The sequence below is a fragment of the Agrilus planipennis genome, unplaced genomic scaffold, assembly GCF_000699045.2.
Source record: "Agrilus planipennis isolate EAB-ADULT unplaced genomic scaffold, Apla_2.0 scaffold199, whole genome shotgun sequence".
Classification (NCBI taxonomy): Eukaryota; Metazoa; Arthropoda; class Insecta; order Coleoptera; family Buprestidae; genus Agrilus; species Agrilus planipennis.
In genome coordinates this window covers 424,504-440,546 of record NW_020439011.1, presented here as the reverse complement: position 1 = coordinate 440,546, position 16,043 = coordinate 424,504, and the positions used below count along the sequence as shown (strand labels likewise).

The 16,043-nt window shown below is 30.4% G+C and overlaps 2 protein-coding genes and 2 long non-coding RNA genes across 5 annotated transcripts; 3 read left to right on the top strand and 1 right to left on the bottom strand.

The window, feature by feature from the left end:
- Positions 1 to 739: 739 nt before the first annotated feature.
- LOC112904920 (mediator of RNA polymerase II transcription subunit 30-like) lies at positions 740 to 3,470 on the top strand. 2 transcript variants are annotated; one of them, XM_025976180.1, is made up of 4 exons: positions 740 to 937; positions 989 to 1,431; positions 1,500 to 1,813; positions 1,894 to 3,470. In XM_025976180.1, exons 2-4 carry the CDS (start codon positions 1,008 to 1,010, stop codon positions 2,257 to 2,259), a joined length of 1,104 nt encoding a protein of 367 aa, XP_025831965.1. In that variant the 5' UTR covers positions 740 to 937; positions 989 to 1,007; the 3' UTR covers positions 2,260 to 3,470. The 2 variants fall into 2 exon arrangements, with proteins under 2 accessions (XP_025831965.1, XP_025831966.1); XM_025976181.1 differs by having other exon boundaries at positions 983 to 1,431.
- A 312-nt stretch (positions 3,471 to 3,782) lies between these two features.
- LOC108741294 lies at positions 3,783 to 4,222 on the bottom strand. The gene is made up of 2 exons (XR_001938488.2): positions 3,994 to 4,222; positions 3,783 to 3,936 (listed from the first exon to the last, which is right to left on the bottom strand). It is a non-coding gene; the product is annotated as an uncharacterized LOC108741294 (long non-coding RNA).
- Positions 4,223 to 4,579: 357 nt separating this feature from the next.
- On the top strand, positions 4,580 to 5,224 carry LOC108741285. Its single transcript, XR_001938485.2, has 3 exons — positions 4,580 to 4,717; positions 4,769 to 4,967; positions 5,094 to 5,224. It is a non-coding gene; the product is annotated as an uncharacterized LOC108741285 (long non-coding RNA).
- A 226-nt stretch (positions 5,225 to 5,450) lies between these two features.
- LOC108741255 lies at positions 5,451 to 12,216 on the top strand (the record flags this gene model as incomplete). Its single annotated transcript, XM_018475983.2, has 8 exons — positions 5,451 to 5,877; positions 7,224 to 7,405; positions 7,463 to 7,577; positions 7,641 to 7,758; positions 7,820 to 7,959; positions 8,414 to 8,895; positions 11,294 to 11,477; positions 11,742 to 12,216. Coding segments are annotated over 8 exons (1,791 nt in total), but the record flags the coding sequence as incomplete, so codon positions are not given.
- Positions 12,217 to 16,043: the final 3,827 nt, after the last annotated feature.

Here is a 16,043-nt window from a genome sequence, read left to right as displayed (position 1 = left end):
TGTTTGTTTTGAACACTTTTGAACTTAGAAAAAACAATATTATCTGCACTTGGCACCCACTTTAATAGAACATAAACAGAATGATGTAGTCTTAATATCACAAAACAAAAACAAATTGACTGACTAATACTCCATTTTGAATTCGTCTACAGTAAAAAACATGCCGAATCGGGCTTCTTGGTTTTCTCTCACCTATTTCTTTGCATTGTTTCTCTACCTAATTTGTTCTCAACAGCACCTTCATTCATGATTATTACTTTTTAATTTGCTAAACAAGGGAGTGCCGATACAAAGACAACATTATAGATTATAGATTCCGTACTTACATCAACTTACATCGATGAAACGTTTATTAAATTCATCAAGGGTTAATATCATAGAAGTTCAGTAGCAACCACAGATCTAAAATAAATTTAAAAATTATGTATTACTAAATCAATTTAATATTGTTATCAATTACTAAGAATTTCATGACTATTGCTCTATTTATTATATCGATATTTAATTGAAATGAAAACATTTTTTAATTTTTGTACTTTTTAAAAATACAAAAAAATTGTACGTTTTATTATTTATGTTTAAACACTTCCCTCTTTTTCAGGCGGCCTAAATTTAATTTTGTGATAATCCCTAATAAATAATTATTAAATTGATAATTTGGATGAATTAAGAAACTAATTTCCATTTCGAGCATACTTTAGACATTATCAAATTTTTTAACCTATAAAGCTCATAAAAAAGTTGAATAACCTCAAAAAAGTGGTCGGCAGTGATCGGCCACAGAATGCGCCGAATTTACTTAAAAGAGCAACAAATTGAAATATATTCATAAAAAATAACGTCTCTATTTGATTATAATATGCTTCCATCAAAAATTGCTGCATCCTTTTGATTTGTAGAAATTTTCTTGTTATTGTGTTGTGTTCTAGTGTGCAATGTAAGCTTTGGTGTATATGCGTTTTTACCTTATTTATGTAAATAGTTTTAGCTGAAAATAACTAATCAAGATGTCTGGTCCTCCTCATCATTTTTTACCAAATTTAACTAATGCACAAGCAGGTATGCGTTCACAATTTGGAGGAAATTCAATGCAAAACCAAATGGGGGGCATACAGAACCAGTTGACAAGTCAGTTGGGTAGTCAAATGCCAGTACAAATGTCTGGACAGATGGGACCTCAAATGAGCAATCAGATTGGGCCACAAATGGGTACTCAAATGGCTCCTCAAATAGGGAATCAATTGGGTCCCCAAATGGGACCTCAGATTGGAAGCCAAATGGTTCCCCAAATGCCTACATCATTAAATAATCAAATAAATCCAAATATGCCTGTTAATAGTCCTATTATTGGTCAGTTAGGACAACAATATAACATGAATTCTAACACTCAGATGGTACCACACCAAAGTCCATTGCAAATCCAAGGAACTGGTAAGTTAAATGCAAACAATATCATTATGAATTTAAATATGTGGTGATTAAACTATTATTTGATTTAGGTGCTTTGCAGCATCATACCATGCAACAACAACAAGTACTACAACAACCTCCTGTAGTTCCCACACCACCTGTAGTACCACAACAACAACAACAGCAGCAACAACAGCAGCAGCAGCAGCAGCAACATCAGCAACAACAACAACAACAACAACAGCAGCAGCAGCAGCAACAACAACAGCAGCAGCAGCAGCAACAACAGCAACAACAGTCAAAAGAATTTAATACAGCCTCTCTCTGTCGCATTGGTCAAGAAACTGTTCAGGATATAGTTAGCAGAACACAGGAAGTCTTCCAAACACTAAAAACCATCCAGGTAAAAAGAAATTGGAAGAACAAAACATTTTATGCAATATATATAAAGTACAATAATCATTTCTGTATGTACAATTGCAGCCTCCAAATGGTACTCCACAGGGTACTAATACAAGTAACGAGAAAAAAGTGAAAGTGCAAGAACAACTTCGTACAATCCGTGTCCTCTTCAAAAGGCTTCGTCTGATATATGAAAAGTGCAATGAAAATTGTCAACTGCAAGGAATGGAATACACTCATATTGAAAGTTTAATTCCTTATAAGGACGAAATTGACCCTAAACATGAGGAAAAGAAAAACCACGAGTCTTATAGACTTGCCTGTGAAGAGAGTAAGGATGTTATGGAGCAGGTAGTTTTGAAAAACAGGCAACTCAAAGAAGTAATAGATCATTTACGTAGAATTATTTGGGAAATTAATACTATGCTTTCCATGAGAAAGTCATAAATATTGCATTATATAATTTTGGAGTTGTTAGCGTTTAGTTTTTTTTTTGTATCATTAATAAGTTGTTTGTTAAGAGAGCTATTTCATTTTTATTTATTTAATGAATTTGGGACAGTTCTTGCAAAAACTAACATTTTCTTTATGTTACAGCTGTGATAAAATGATAAATTTCTCATTCATTCTCTAGATTATGGTCGTATGTCTATGTGTAATTTAGAAATTATAATACGCGGTATTTCATATTTAATTATAACATTAGTAGAATGGCGATATCTAAAATTATAAAGTTGCGGGTTAAAACGTTTCTTGAGAGAAATAATTATGCAGTCGTTTTATTCCCATCCAGAGCCAAAAAAAGTTCAAATTATTGATAATGTGGATGTATAACTATTAAGTATTTGGTTTTAGGCAGCTGTATATAAATGAAAATAAATAGTTATATCCATATGAGAATTAAATTTTGTATACTTTTAATTTTATTCCAATTCAGTGAACTTAGCAATGCAGTGGTTACAAATTGACATTTAGAGGTTTTGCTACTGTTTCTTGCATAATTTTCAGATGGATTTAACTACTAAAATTCATTTTTCTGTACAAAATTGTCTGTTATTTGTAGTACTTATGGATAAGGTAATTGTGTGCTTTCTTTGTTTGATGAAATTAATAAAAATCAGTTTAGTAGCCAATGAGTTATAATAAAAGTACAAATTGGTAATTGGCAAAATAATAAAGATGGATAAATTTCAAAAACAAGATTGTAATTGGTAAGTGTACATTGTGAATTGTCTAAAATAATTCTTTTAATAGCTAAATGTGCAGATGTTATAATGTATATTTTTGAACTTAGACCATACAGAAATTATTACTAAATGGTTGTTAAAAATGGGATTTAATGTAAAGCTTAAATGTTAAATTAACTATAAATTCGAGATTAAATGTTCAAATGTGAGGGAAAAAGATATTGTTTTTTGATAGTTAGTAGATATAATTAAATTATTTTATTTAATGTGTAACTTGTTAGGCAAGAAGTAGTTGTAATGCTACTTCAAACGAACACTATTATTTTTCTATTGTAAACAATTAATTTGCCTATTTGTCAAAAAGTGAAGTGTAAAACATTAATTTCTAAATTACATAATCTACTAGTATAATTGTACCTCTTCCACTGTAATTCACAAGAAGTAATTATCAATAAATACCCTAATTTTTTACTATGAATTTTATTTGCAATAATTAAGAAATTAAAGTATACTGCAATATGCAATAATTCATCAGGTATATAGTATAAAAAATATATTGTGGTCAGAATGGAACATACACCTACAATTCATTAGAATTAAAATAATTTTTGGTACATAATAAACAAATAACATTAGTTTCATTGCTATTTGGGACAGTCAATGTATCACATACAATACATGGCTCCATTGAATTACTAACAAGGTAATTTGCTTCATTTTCTAGATCATTTTGATACTGCTGAGCTTGTTGTATATTACATTCGTTTTTAATTTCTTCTTCAATTTCTTCAAAGGCTGTAAGCATGTCTGTGTTATCAGGATAATCAAAGGATTCTAGCAAACGCTCTTTCAGCTCAAACATTGTAAAATCTTCTAACAAAATTCTTTTCTTATCCAACGCATTGTCTCTCAAGCTTCGTAATCGTTCTTTAAATTGCTTAAAAGATGTAAAAATTTACTCAGATATTTGATTAAACTTTATAGAACCACTTACTTTTCTAATTTCAATCTTTATCTCTGCAACAGATGGACTTCTTTTAGTAATTTTATTTTTATTGTTTTTAGCATTTTCTGAACTACACCGAGACATAATATAAGCTAAAATAACATTTAAACTGTGTAAAAACAAGTAGAATTTTAAATTTCTTCTTATTGAAAATTAAGGTTAGACTTTTAAACAATAAGTGTGAAATTAGACAATCGGAATGAAATTAGCTACTGGATTCATAGATGCTCAGTGGACGACGTCCACAGATATTACTATAAAAACTATAAAGGCGGGAATTCGAAAACAGAAAATCATTACAAAATTTAATGAATTTTATACTGCTTTTAAGAATTCATGAGTATGTAACTGTTTTAAACAAAATATAAAATTCCAAGATTCGTCTTCACACAATAGACGTAAATATTTACGAACTTGTAGTAAAATAGCTTGTTGTTTAAATTACCAGAAACAATACTAAAATAATTCTTGAAAAATCAGTTTCATTCATTAAAAGTGCTTTATTTCACTTTTTTGTTGCGTAAAAAGATGTGTATTTACTTAGTATCAACATGGATAGATATTGCATTGGTAGGGTAGACTTATCTTATCAATTTGTCTTTTATCACTAATGTAAATTTTGTTTATTATGAGTAATCAAGCATCACCTAAATCGAGTTTTTTTGTGTAAGTCAGAAAAGAATGAAGCACGTTGTCTTATTTTTTTGTTTTGGTAAACTAATGGAAAAGGTAAAAACTTTTAACCCATTTTAATTTTTTTTAGGTAGTTTGCTATCAGTTTCTGATCAAATTTCATCCTACATTCCTTCGAATTTATTGAAATGTTATCAATCGAGTTACGCAGAAAATTTTCCAAAGCCTCCATTAACTATTCAAACTTTTATAGAACTTATTAGAAAATTAGAATTTGACGAAGGAAATACGTTAAACATGAGAGTACTATCAAATGCATTGCTTCATAGGTAGGTAGTTGCTATTTATTCAATATTTATTAATAGTAACAAAACTGCGTACTTTCACCTATTTGCGTATACTTAAATGTTAATTTATTATTCATAGACACTTACAATATTGCCTTTTTATTTCAGATGCATACTCATTTAAATAAATGTTTACGAATAGTTATTGTTGTATATACAATTTACATGTACATAATTTACATATTATTTTATTAGTCACTCGTATTAAAAATAACTTACAACAACCATAGGTGTATGCAGAGGGTAATACTGGNACCTAAAAAAAAAAGCTTAGTATAATATAAAAAATCCAAGTTTTAATAAATACTCGTTTGGAATTGAACAGTGATACTTCTTCAATCTTTTTAACCCATAGCTAGTTTTTTGAGTTAACTTTGAACCCTCAAACTCACCCCTGCGAGGTACACTCCAAAAGTAATAATGTCACATACGATAAAGACTTTTTTTACATGAGTAAATTGAATTAATGATTTTTACGCGATTTCTTTAATTATTTTTAGTATTTCACAAACTAGTTCGTGTCCGATTGAAAAGGGGGTAATATATACTAAGTGGGGTACAGTATCGCCAGGGATTATAATCGCTGGAGTCGCTGCAGCGCTTGAAACATCCAATTTACCCTTTCAACAAATTATGAGTACGATGCAAATTCATCAGAACAAAACCGAGTCCGAAATTGATTACAGTAGCACAGTTTTAAGCAGAAATATAAGTAATATTTGGACTTCAACTGTAGCTGGTGATTTGGGAGAAGTTGTCATATTGCAAGCTGTAAATCCCCCCATAATCGGAACACCGGGAACTTGGAATAACACTATGCTACCAAGAATATTCTATTTGGACGACATTAACTATGATTTTACCAGATCCGAACTTCTAGGAGGCATAGATGGCAAGTACTATTACTTTAAAAAACAGTATTACAAAATATATTAATTTAAGAAGGTCCTTTTCAATTATTTTTCCTTATAACAATTTAATAGAGTTGTACAGAACCCTATTAGGGGCTGTTCATAAATTACGTAATTATTCTAAATTAAAAAAAGATTGTTAAAGGTGTATGCTTAAAAATGTGGAGTACGGGCTGGGGTAGTAGGGGTCATGATCCCTTAAAATCGTACACGTGAAATTAATAAACTCCAAAAAATCTTAATGTCAAGAAACATCAGACAACGACGAGGTCTATTTTCTACCCAAATTTATTTTTTCTAAATATTTATTCAGAGTTCGATTTTTCACTTATAATATTATATTTAATTTCTCATATCTTTTTTGTGTAATAAATTCTCATTTGCTCAACATATTCTACTGTTAATATGACCCCTTCAAAGTCTTCGGTCGTGATTACGTTGAAGTAAAAGCAGGAGTTAAGAGGGGCACAGATAGCCAAATGACTTTGTTTAATATACTGGTAGGGTTACTCGCTTGACGCATCATTGATCTCTTTTTTGAAAATACTCGATTTTTAATAGTTTTAAGGCTGTTACTGCAACACTATGTAGTAAAACACTAGCTAGAACATCTGTTTGTACATTCTTCTGTAAGGGTTTGTTAAATTTTTAATTCAATTTGCATCAAACAAAGCTTCATTCAATTGGTGCTTTTTACTTGTAACGAATACTCTAAGAAAAAGACTTACTAAACATAATAGGCTCTGTATTTACCTCAAAAGTTTTACAACTCAATCTATTAATGGTAGTAATACAGTCGCCTAATAAATTGCTGATTAAACAATTTTATTTAACATTTTGCTAGGGTTACTCGCTTGACGCATCATTGACCTCTCTTTTGAAAATAGTCGATTTTTAATAGTTTTAAGGCAGATAATGCATAACTACGTTGTGAAACACCAGCTATAACATCTGTTTGTACATTATTGTATAAGGTTTTGTTAAATTTTTAATTCTATTTGCCTTAAAGAAACACTTGATTCAATTTGTGGTCCGCCAATTTTTTCCCTAATACTAGAACATCCCACATCCTAAACTATTTGTGAACAGTAATCTAATTTAGATCTACCTCTACTTATCATAACTCCTGTTTCTGCATCTAATATGTCTCTAATAGTGTCTTACCAATCTATCTCTCCTATTCCCCATTGTCTTCCATAGGAACTTCTGTTCTCCTATACATTCTAATATCTCCTGCGACCCCCGAATGGTCCCAAAAGTGTTCTGTATTCCTTTCAAAACTACTGAACTCGAGACTACTGGTATTTAACAATGTCTTTAAAAATAGGTTTAATATTGGCTAGCAAGGTAGCGTCGTGGACGTCCATTCTTTCCAGAACCCGATTATCTCAAATATTAGACATGTATTATTCTCCCAGGGGAGTATCATACAATGTTTCATACAAAGCTTGCAAAAGAAGAGGATTGGCAAAGGAACAATTCGATGACAGTAATTTTTTAAAGGGTCAAGTAATACTGAGTGAATACCAATAAAAAAGAATACTAGCTTTGAAAAGCTTTTTTTAGGTCAGTGCTATTGCCAAACTGCTTCAGGAAATAGGGTTATCCAATCAACTTTTATTTGAAAATACAATAGACAATTTTACATCTGTAGTTGTGGACACTTTCTTAAACAATTACGGTAAGATATATAATTACTTGTCGAAGCTTTTTACAGTTGTTAGTCATAGACTCATTTATGTAGAAAAAGCGTTTGAAGGGTACGATAAATGTGATACAGAAAGACAACTTTGGTCGTCACTTGATGTGATAACTATTTTTGACGAAACGTGGTCAGAATATGAACTTCTAAAAATTATAGGGTATGTATCACGTATCCATTAGAAGATCGTGTGGCATTGTCCTGTAACCATCCTATAAAAGTCTTTTAGTTCAAGAACTGGACGTTTCGTACTATGGAACCCACTTGGGGGTGATTTATGGTCAAAGCGGTACCTGGATGGCTAACGTATCCGAAAGTGTTTTGGAATTATTTTCACAGCTTAACAATTTCGCATTAACGAGTAAGAAAGCTCCTAATTATTTAATTTCTTAATTACCTAATTTAGAAAACAGCTCATTGGTTTTGTGCAAGGACTGTATTGTATTGCTGGATAAAACGCTTTTTGCGATCATTCCCCTTTTGACCTTGCAATAAAAGGTCAAAAGTGCTAACGTTTACAAGCGTCGTATGGCCGTTTGAACTTTTCCATACGACTCTGTAAATTAGTTGGCTGATGGCATATAAATGTTTAATTCATATTAACAATGATTTTTCTTAACAATTATGCTGGCTTTAAACGAATATTAATAAATAAGGAACTAAGCCTTTGCTACAATTAAATCCAAGCTATTATCCTAATAAATGTTTCAAATTTGAAGTCCCTATAACTGAGATTGGCTTAAAAAGTTTTGGTTGTACCAATAGGAGGTAAAGGAGCTAGTGCTGGTAAGGTAACATCGTTACGTTTCTTACAGGAAGCAGTTCCCTTTCGTTGCACCGTAGCTTCGAAAGTGTTGTTGAATATTTTCAAAATCGAAATTATAGCGACTGTAATAATAATACTGGGAGAAAACCAAGGGGTTTTGTTATTGTGGTGTTTGCGAAGAGTTCACTGTTAACAGACGAAGACTTGAGATGGTCACAATTGTCCTTGAATACGATAAAAGCTAGTCATCCGGAGGTCAAGTTGGTGTACGTTACTTCGGATCATAACTCGGCCTCATTCGAAACACTGGCGAATTCGTATTCAGGTGACATCGTTTTAAAAACAACTGTTAACGATATAGAATCCGTGGTAACAGAAGTTTCGAAGAAACTGGCAAACGTGCCTGGACATATTATAGACATTTATTGTAGCAAATGGCACATTGCAATGGAGGATTACATCACTCCTTACAAGAATACTGTTTACGAAATAAGCCACGAGTTTATAAAAAGAGCCAACTTTTTTGTCAAGGTGGGTAACCTTGGCTTTTGCCAACCGCTTTTATATATAGTACTATTACTACCTTTGACATTAATTTATTTGTTCTTACGGTTACAATAATGTCGCTTGTATGAAAGTATTTAATGTAGAACGTGATTATTCGACGCTAGTGTAAACAAACCAGGGGCATGATAATATCCTCTTATCAACAAGGGACAATGGTCTTCTTTACTACTAGGAAGGGCGAAGCAAAAAGCGCAAAAAGTTTATGGGGTGTTAAAAAGCGGTTAACCAATTTTTAATAATCTATCAATTAGGGATGTTTTAATAGAAAAAAAAATGACACAATGAAGAAAATCAATAAAATTATTTATTAATGGCCCGCTTACTACCTACCTTTCAAATTTTTATCAATACAATACCTGTTAAACTTTTCCCTATAAGTTTATTAAAACTGGAAATAATATAGACTTCATTTACTAATATTCTGCTAGGGTTACTCGCTTGACGCATCATTGATCTCTCTTTTGAAAATACCTGATTTTTAATAGTTTTAAGGCCGATAAAACAACAGTTTGTTGTTAAACACTATCCAGAACAATTGCATGAATATTGTTCTGTAAGATTTTGCTAAATTTTTAATTCTGTTTGCATTAAACAATGGTTGATTTAATTAGTGCTCGTTACTTGTAATGAATTTCTTAAAAAGAAGACTTATTGAACACAGTATATTATCCATTTATGTCAAATGTTCTATATACAATTTAATCCATTAATAGTTGCCACTCAGTCGCTTAAAAGGTTTCTGATTAAATGACTTTATTTAATATATTGGTAGAGTTACTCGCTTGACGCATCGTTGATCTCTCTTTCGAAAATACTCGATTTTTAATAGTTTCAAGGCCTATAGAGCAACAATACGTTGTAAAACACTAGCTATAACATCTGTATGTACATTCGTCTGTAAGGTTTTGTTTGATTTTTAACTTTTATTTGCCTTAAACAAACGCTTAAAATATGACTGTTAAATCTAGTTTTAGTTTGATTCACTTTGTGCGCTTTTCTTGCGTTGAATTTCATAAAAGAAGGACTTAATAGTCTTAATAAGTTTACCATTTATTCCAATAGTTCACAATGTTCAAAATTCTCCTTTTGTAATCTCTCTGTACTTCGTGTCGTTAATTGGTACGCAAACGTAGATATGTTTCTTGTGCATGAGATAAATATAAAGTATTCATTAGTTTGCTAGGAACGAACATAAATTCTATTTAAGTGCCCCCAATATTTAGGTGGAATCATACAAATATCTAATAATGCCCATAGTCATTAATATTTATAAATTTGTTGCGATAAACGAAATACAGTGAAGTATTACAGTATTAATGTATGATAAATTTATTGTTTCGTTCTTTGTTATTCAGTATGTACAAAATAGTGTACAGTTTTGCTGTTACTAATTATTTAATAACATTTGAATTAAGCTGAACAGAATAGGACATCATTGACGCTCTTATTTTAAGCCTTTGTTTAATGCAAATCGAAGTGATAATTAAACAAAAACTTAAATGAAATTGTGTACAGATGTTATTCTTAGTGTTTTACAACATATTTTTGTCTTATAGTCCTTAAAACTATCAAAAATCGAGTATTTCTGAAAGAGAGATCAATGATGCGTCAAGCGAGTAACCCTAACAAAATATTAAATAAATCGTTTAATTTAAAACTTATTAAGCGAGTATCTGATGGATACTATTAATAACAATTCAAAAGGTATTTCTTTAATAAATTAAGCAAAAAATTTCAATTTATACCTAATAACTGATGTTATTTACAGTTTTAATAAACTTAAACCTAGAAGAAAGATTTTTATATTTTGATAGATTTTAGATTTTGACCAATTAAAATCCAGATCGCAGCTCTTTACAAAATTTTATTAATCCTTTTGGGTCTATTATAAGGGAGTTTAGCTTTATACCCCTAAAACCTCACAATTTGTCGAATTATTTATTTTAGTTTATTTTCAATAATTTTAGGTTTTTGAAATTTTTATATTGAAAAGAAAAATATATTTCTATTTTATTGTAACTTCTTTTCAATGTATTCACTTTGAATAGATAAGCAGGTATTTTAACTTATTGTTTGATAAAACACCAATAAAATATTGTTGAAACCGTCTGAAATATATTACGTACATTAAAAACCAGATAGAAAGTTTGAACACATCGACTACTCGCTTAGAATAGTTAAAGTTATGAATGTAGGCAAATAGGTCCTGTTTGATTGAAATTACCACTTAAAGACAACACTATCTAATAGAAAATTCTGTTCGATTACTCACGAAAACGCATAACCTTCGACGTTTTAAACTAACAATACTTACATGGACGATATACGTAATTGTTTCTTTTGATTTGTTCCTTACTGCTAGTTTAAGGGACACAATTATGGAGATTTTACAGTTTGTGCACAGGATTCAAATAACGGCGATAAAACCTGCAAAAGGGTTGTTGACAACAATGTAGTTAATTTCACAGCTAACGATTATTGTCATTCCTACAACTGTAACGTTCAGTTTTCAATATCTGAAATCCAGACAAGGGTCAAATGTACAGGTAAAAAATATTTATTATTAGATAAATTAATTTAATTTAATTTATGGTTTTTCTTTTGTAATTAAAAAGTTGTTTAATCCGTAATTCTGAAAGAAAAATTTTCGAGAAATGTAACTTGTTCAAGTACATCATTTACGTATTTATTCTGCTTAATTTAATAGATATTTAAATGAATTTAAGTACTTATGCTCATATTAGTTTTTTCCTTGAAAATAATGATTTAAAAATAGGCACTTAGTTAACAATTCCAATCTCTACTTACAGAGTTAGACTGCAGATACCCAGATCAAATTCGTATTAACATATTTACCTATTGGACATCTAGTTCCGGGTCATTGACAGGTTCAGTTACACCTTTTTATTGCATTAGTTTTTTACTTGCAGCGAAATGTTTTTTTTATTGCTGAAATTTTTTTAAAAATAAATTACATAAGAAATAAGGTGATTAGTCCCCTCGGAACAGTCACTGCGCGTATACCTATTATATGACAGAGGTGTATGCAGTGAAAATTAGGTTCATAAAAAATTGTATTTAAGTCGTTAACAAGAAACTTGTCCACCTTGACAATATTCTACAATATTTCTGTTAATTTTTATTTTTATGTTTTCACCTGTGGCGATAGTCTAATATCGGACTTTTAACGCTTGCTATTGTACTTACTACTGTGTTAATTTAATATATTTATTGTTACTGCTTTTTGTACGACTTATGTAAAAAAATAATACGTATCCCAAATTCAACAAATGTTTTTATTTACATAAACGAAATTTAAATATTTATTTTTTTTCGCAAAACCAAATGAATGAAGTAGTACATGAATCAAGTTTGAAGTCCATTAGAGAGTTCATAGTTCATACATTGCACTTTTGGTAGATTACCAAATACAAATTCTAAAAGCTTTACAAAGTAGATTTTATATTAAGTCGTGTTTCCCATTCACAATACACTTTTTCGGATTGCAACAAAAATATTGAATGACCTCGTGTTTTTACAATTCACTCAACTAAAACTTCAAGGAAATATATTTACATTATAAATATTTATAAGTATATATTACATTTTTAATTAAAAAGGTATTTACTACAGCTTGCAACTTTCGTAATTCCATATGGTAATCGCGAATCTTTAAATATTCTGTCTTTTTTTCGCTTATCTGCATCCGAGGTACGAAGAACTGGTTCAATGTTTCAAATCTCAAAAATTATAAATGTTTCTTTAGTACACAACATTAGTGCAGATCAATTTTTTGAAATGTTTTCCCATAACAAAGAAAGCATACGCGCCTGTCTGACGCTGAATTAAAAAAGAAAAATAAATTTTATTCCAATGCACAAAATTTTATTTACACAACATTAGTGCAGATCAATTTTTTGAAATGTTTTCCCATAACAAAGAAAGCATACGCGCCTGTCTGACGCTGAAAAAAAAAAGAAAAATAAATTTTATTTTTCAATGCCCTCCAGTGTAATCACAAGTAATCTTCGTATAATCTTATAGTGAAAGTGACCATGGAGTAACATACTGCTGTTGTATCATTTATAAGATTACTTGCGTTTACGCTAGAGGGTACTGACAAATTAAATTTATTTTTTGAGCACTGGGGGTTACAGCTGAATCGGCGCCATCTGGCACTACTTCTCTCGAACTGTTTGCAGGTTGCGCGCTCTAGGTCGTATCCGAGATAAATAACACTAATGTACTAACAGAGGCCACCAACTTCACTTTAGATACAGGGTGTTCCCAACTACGAATGGATCCACTAATTTTTCAAAAATGTATACCTAACTAATTATATTTACCGAAATTAATCGAAAAGATGTACTTGTCTCTCACATATGCATCATTATAGGGGTTATTTGTTTTGTTTTTAAAACTCGTTTATTTATTCCAGATTTGCAGTTGCATCCATTCTTAAAGATCAAAAAAGAAGATAATTCAACAACGGATGAAGATGATTATTTAGATTGGATTTACCGCTAATATAATGAAGTAATTTCTTGTCTCTCCCCCCCCCACCCTCACTCATCACGGAGAGGATGAATATCGTGGACACCCGACGTTGGATAGATTAAGGTTTCGGTGAACCCTACTGAGGTCTAGCCGACGCCTCAAAGTAAGTCACTAGTGAATATTGTTTCAAATAGATCTGAGTGACAAGTTTTTATATTTCCATATTTGTATTTCTATTTTTGATTTTTATTATTTTGGGGCTAATTTGATTTTTGTGCCCAATAAGGTAAATTACAAACTGTAATTTAGTGTATTATTGGGCTCCTCTGGTAGTCCATTATTATTTAACTCAGTTGCTCCATGTGTTAGGGACCGACGTACACAGGTGCTGCGCCTGTGACGTCAAACTTTGATTCTTATTACTTGGGTTTTATGTGATTAACTGCTGGTTTTAAGTCCTCTATACCGTTACATTACATAAATACCGTATCTGTTGTTTTTAGGGATCTGATGTTAGGAGACGGAGAACATTTAAAATTGTAATTACCTGATTTCAATGCATACATGGTGTTTTGTCCACGCTCTTATTTGGGGAGTTGTATTACACTTACACATACACTTTACAGTTTAAACCATACGTATTTGCATTTTTATTTTATATGCATGTCTACTTGTCACTCATTAGGTCTATTTGATATTTTTTTCAGCTAGTGTGATTTTTCAGCTATGGTGAGAAAAACAGTGTTGCTGAAGTGGAATATTGTGAAAAGTGTTATTGACTAGGTATAGTGTATTATATCTTCTTCTGGCATAACAGTGGCGGGTCGCGAATCGGTTCTAGGTTGGCGCCAAGTTAAATGATAAAGTTAACATTTTGGCAATAGCTTTTCTTAAACTTGAATTTGTATTTAGAAACTTTAGCGAATACTTTTTAATTTTCTCTTTAAGTAAATTGATTAAACTTTAATATTCTCACTAAATTAAAATTTTTAAAATTTCAATTGAAATGCAATACNAGCGAAATGTTTTTTTATATACAATTTAATCCATTAATAGTTGCCACTCAGTCGCTTAAAAGGTTTCTGATTAAATGACTTTATTTAATATATTGGTAGGGTTACTCGCTTGACGCATCGTTGATCTCTCTTTCGAAAATACTCGATTTTTAATAGTTTCAAGGCCTATAGAGCAACAATACGTTGTAAAACACTAGCTATAACATCTGTATGTACATTCGTCTGTAAGGTTTTGTTTGATTTTTAACTTTTATTTGCCTTAAACAAACGCTTAAAATATGACTGTTAAATCTAGTTTTAGTTTGATTCACTTTGTGCGCTTTTCTTGCGTTGAATTTCATAAAAGAAGGACTTAATAGTCTTAATAAGTTTACCATTTATTCCAATAGTTCACAATGTTCAAAATTCTCCTTTTGTAATCTCTCTGTACTTCGTGTCGTTAATTGGTACGCAAACGTAGATATGTTTCTTGTGCATGAGATAAATATAAAGTATTCATTAGTTTGCTAGGAACGAACATAAATTCTATTTAAGTGCCCCCAATATTTAGGTGGAATCATACAAATATCTAATAATGCCCATAGTCATTAATATTTATAAATTTGTTGCGATAAACGAAATACAGTGAAGTATTACAGTATTAATGTATGATAAATTTATTGTTTCGTTCTTTGTTATTCAGTATGTACAAAATAGTGTACAGTTTTGCTGTTACTAATTATTTAATAACATTTGAATTAAGCTGAACAGAATAGGACATCATTGACGCTCTTATTTTAAGCCTTTGTTTAATGCAAATCGAAGTGATAATTAAACAAAAACTTAAATGAAATTGTGTACAGATGTTATTCTTAGTGTTTTACAACATATTTTTGTCTTATAGTCCTTAAAACTATCAAAAATCGAGTATTTCTGAAAGAGAGATCAATGATGCGTCAAGCGAGTAACCCTAACAAAATATTAAATAAATCGTTTAATTTAAAACTTATTAAGCGAGTATCTGATGGATACTATTAATAACAATTCAAAAGGTATTTCTTTAATAAATTAAGCAAAAAATTTCAATTTATACCTAATAACTGATGTTATTTACAGTTTTAATAAACTTAAACCTAGAAGAAAGATTTTTATATTTTGATAGATTTTAGATTTTGACCAATTAAAATCCAGATCGCAGCTCTTTACAAAATTTTATTAATCCTTTTGGGTCTATTATAAGGGAGTTTAGCTTTATACCCCTAAAACCTCACAATTTGTCGAATTATTTATTTTAGTTTATTTTCAATAATTTTAGGTTTTTGAAATTTTTATATTGAAAAGAAAAATATATTTCTATTTTATTGTAACTTCTTTTCAATGTATTCACTTTGAATAGATAAGCAGGTATTTTAACTTATTGTTTGATAAAACACCAATAAAATATTGTTGAAACCGTCTGAAATATATTACGTACATTAAAAACCAGATAGAAAGTTTGAACACATCGACTACTCGCTTAGAATAGTTAAAGTTATGAATGTAGGCAAATAGGTCCTGTTTGATTGAAATTACCACTTAAAGACAACACTATCTAATAGAAAATTCTGTTCGATTACTCAC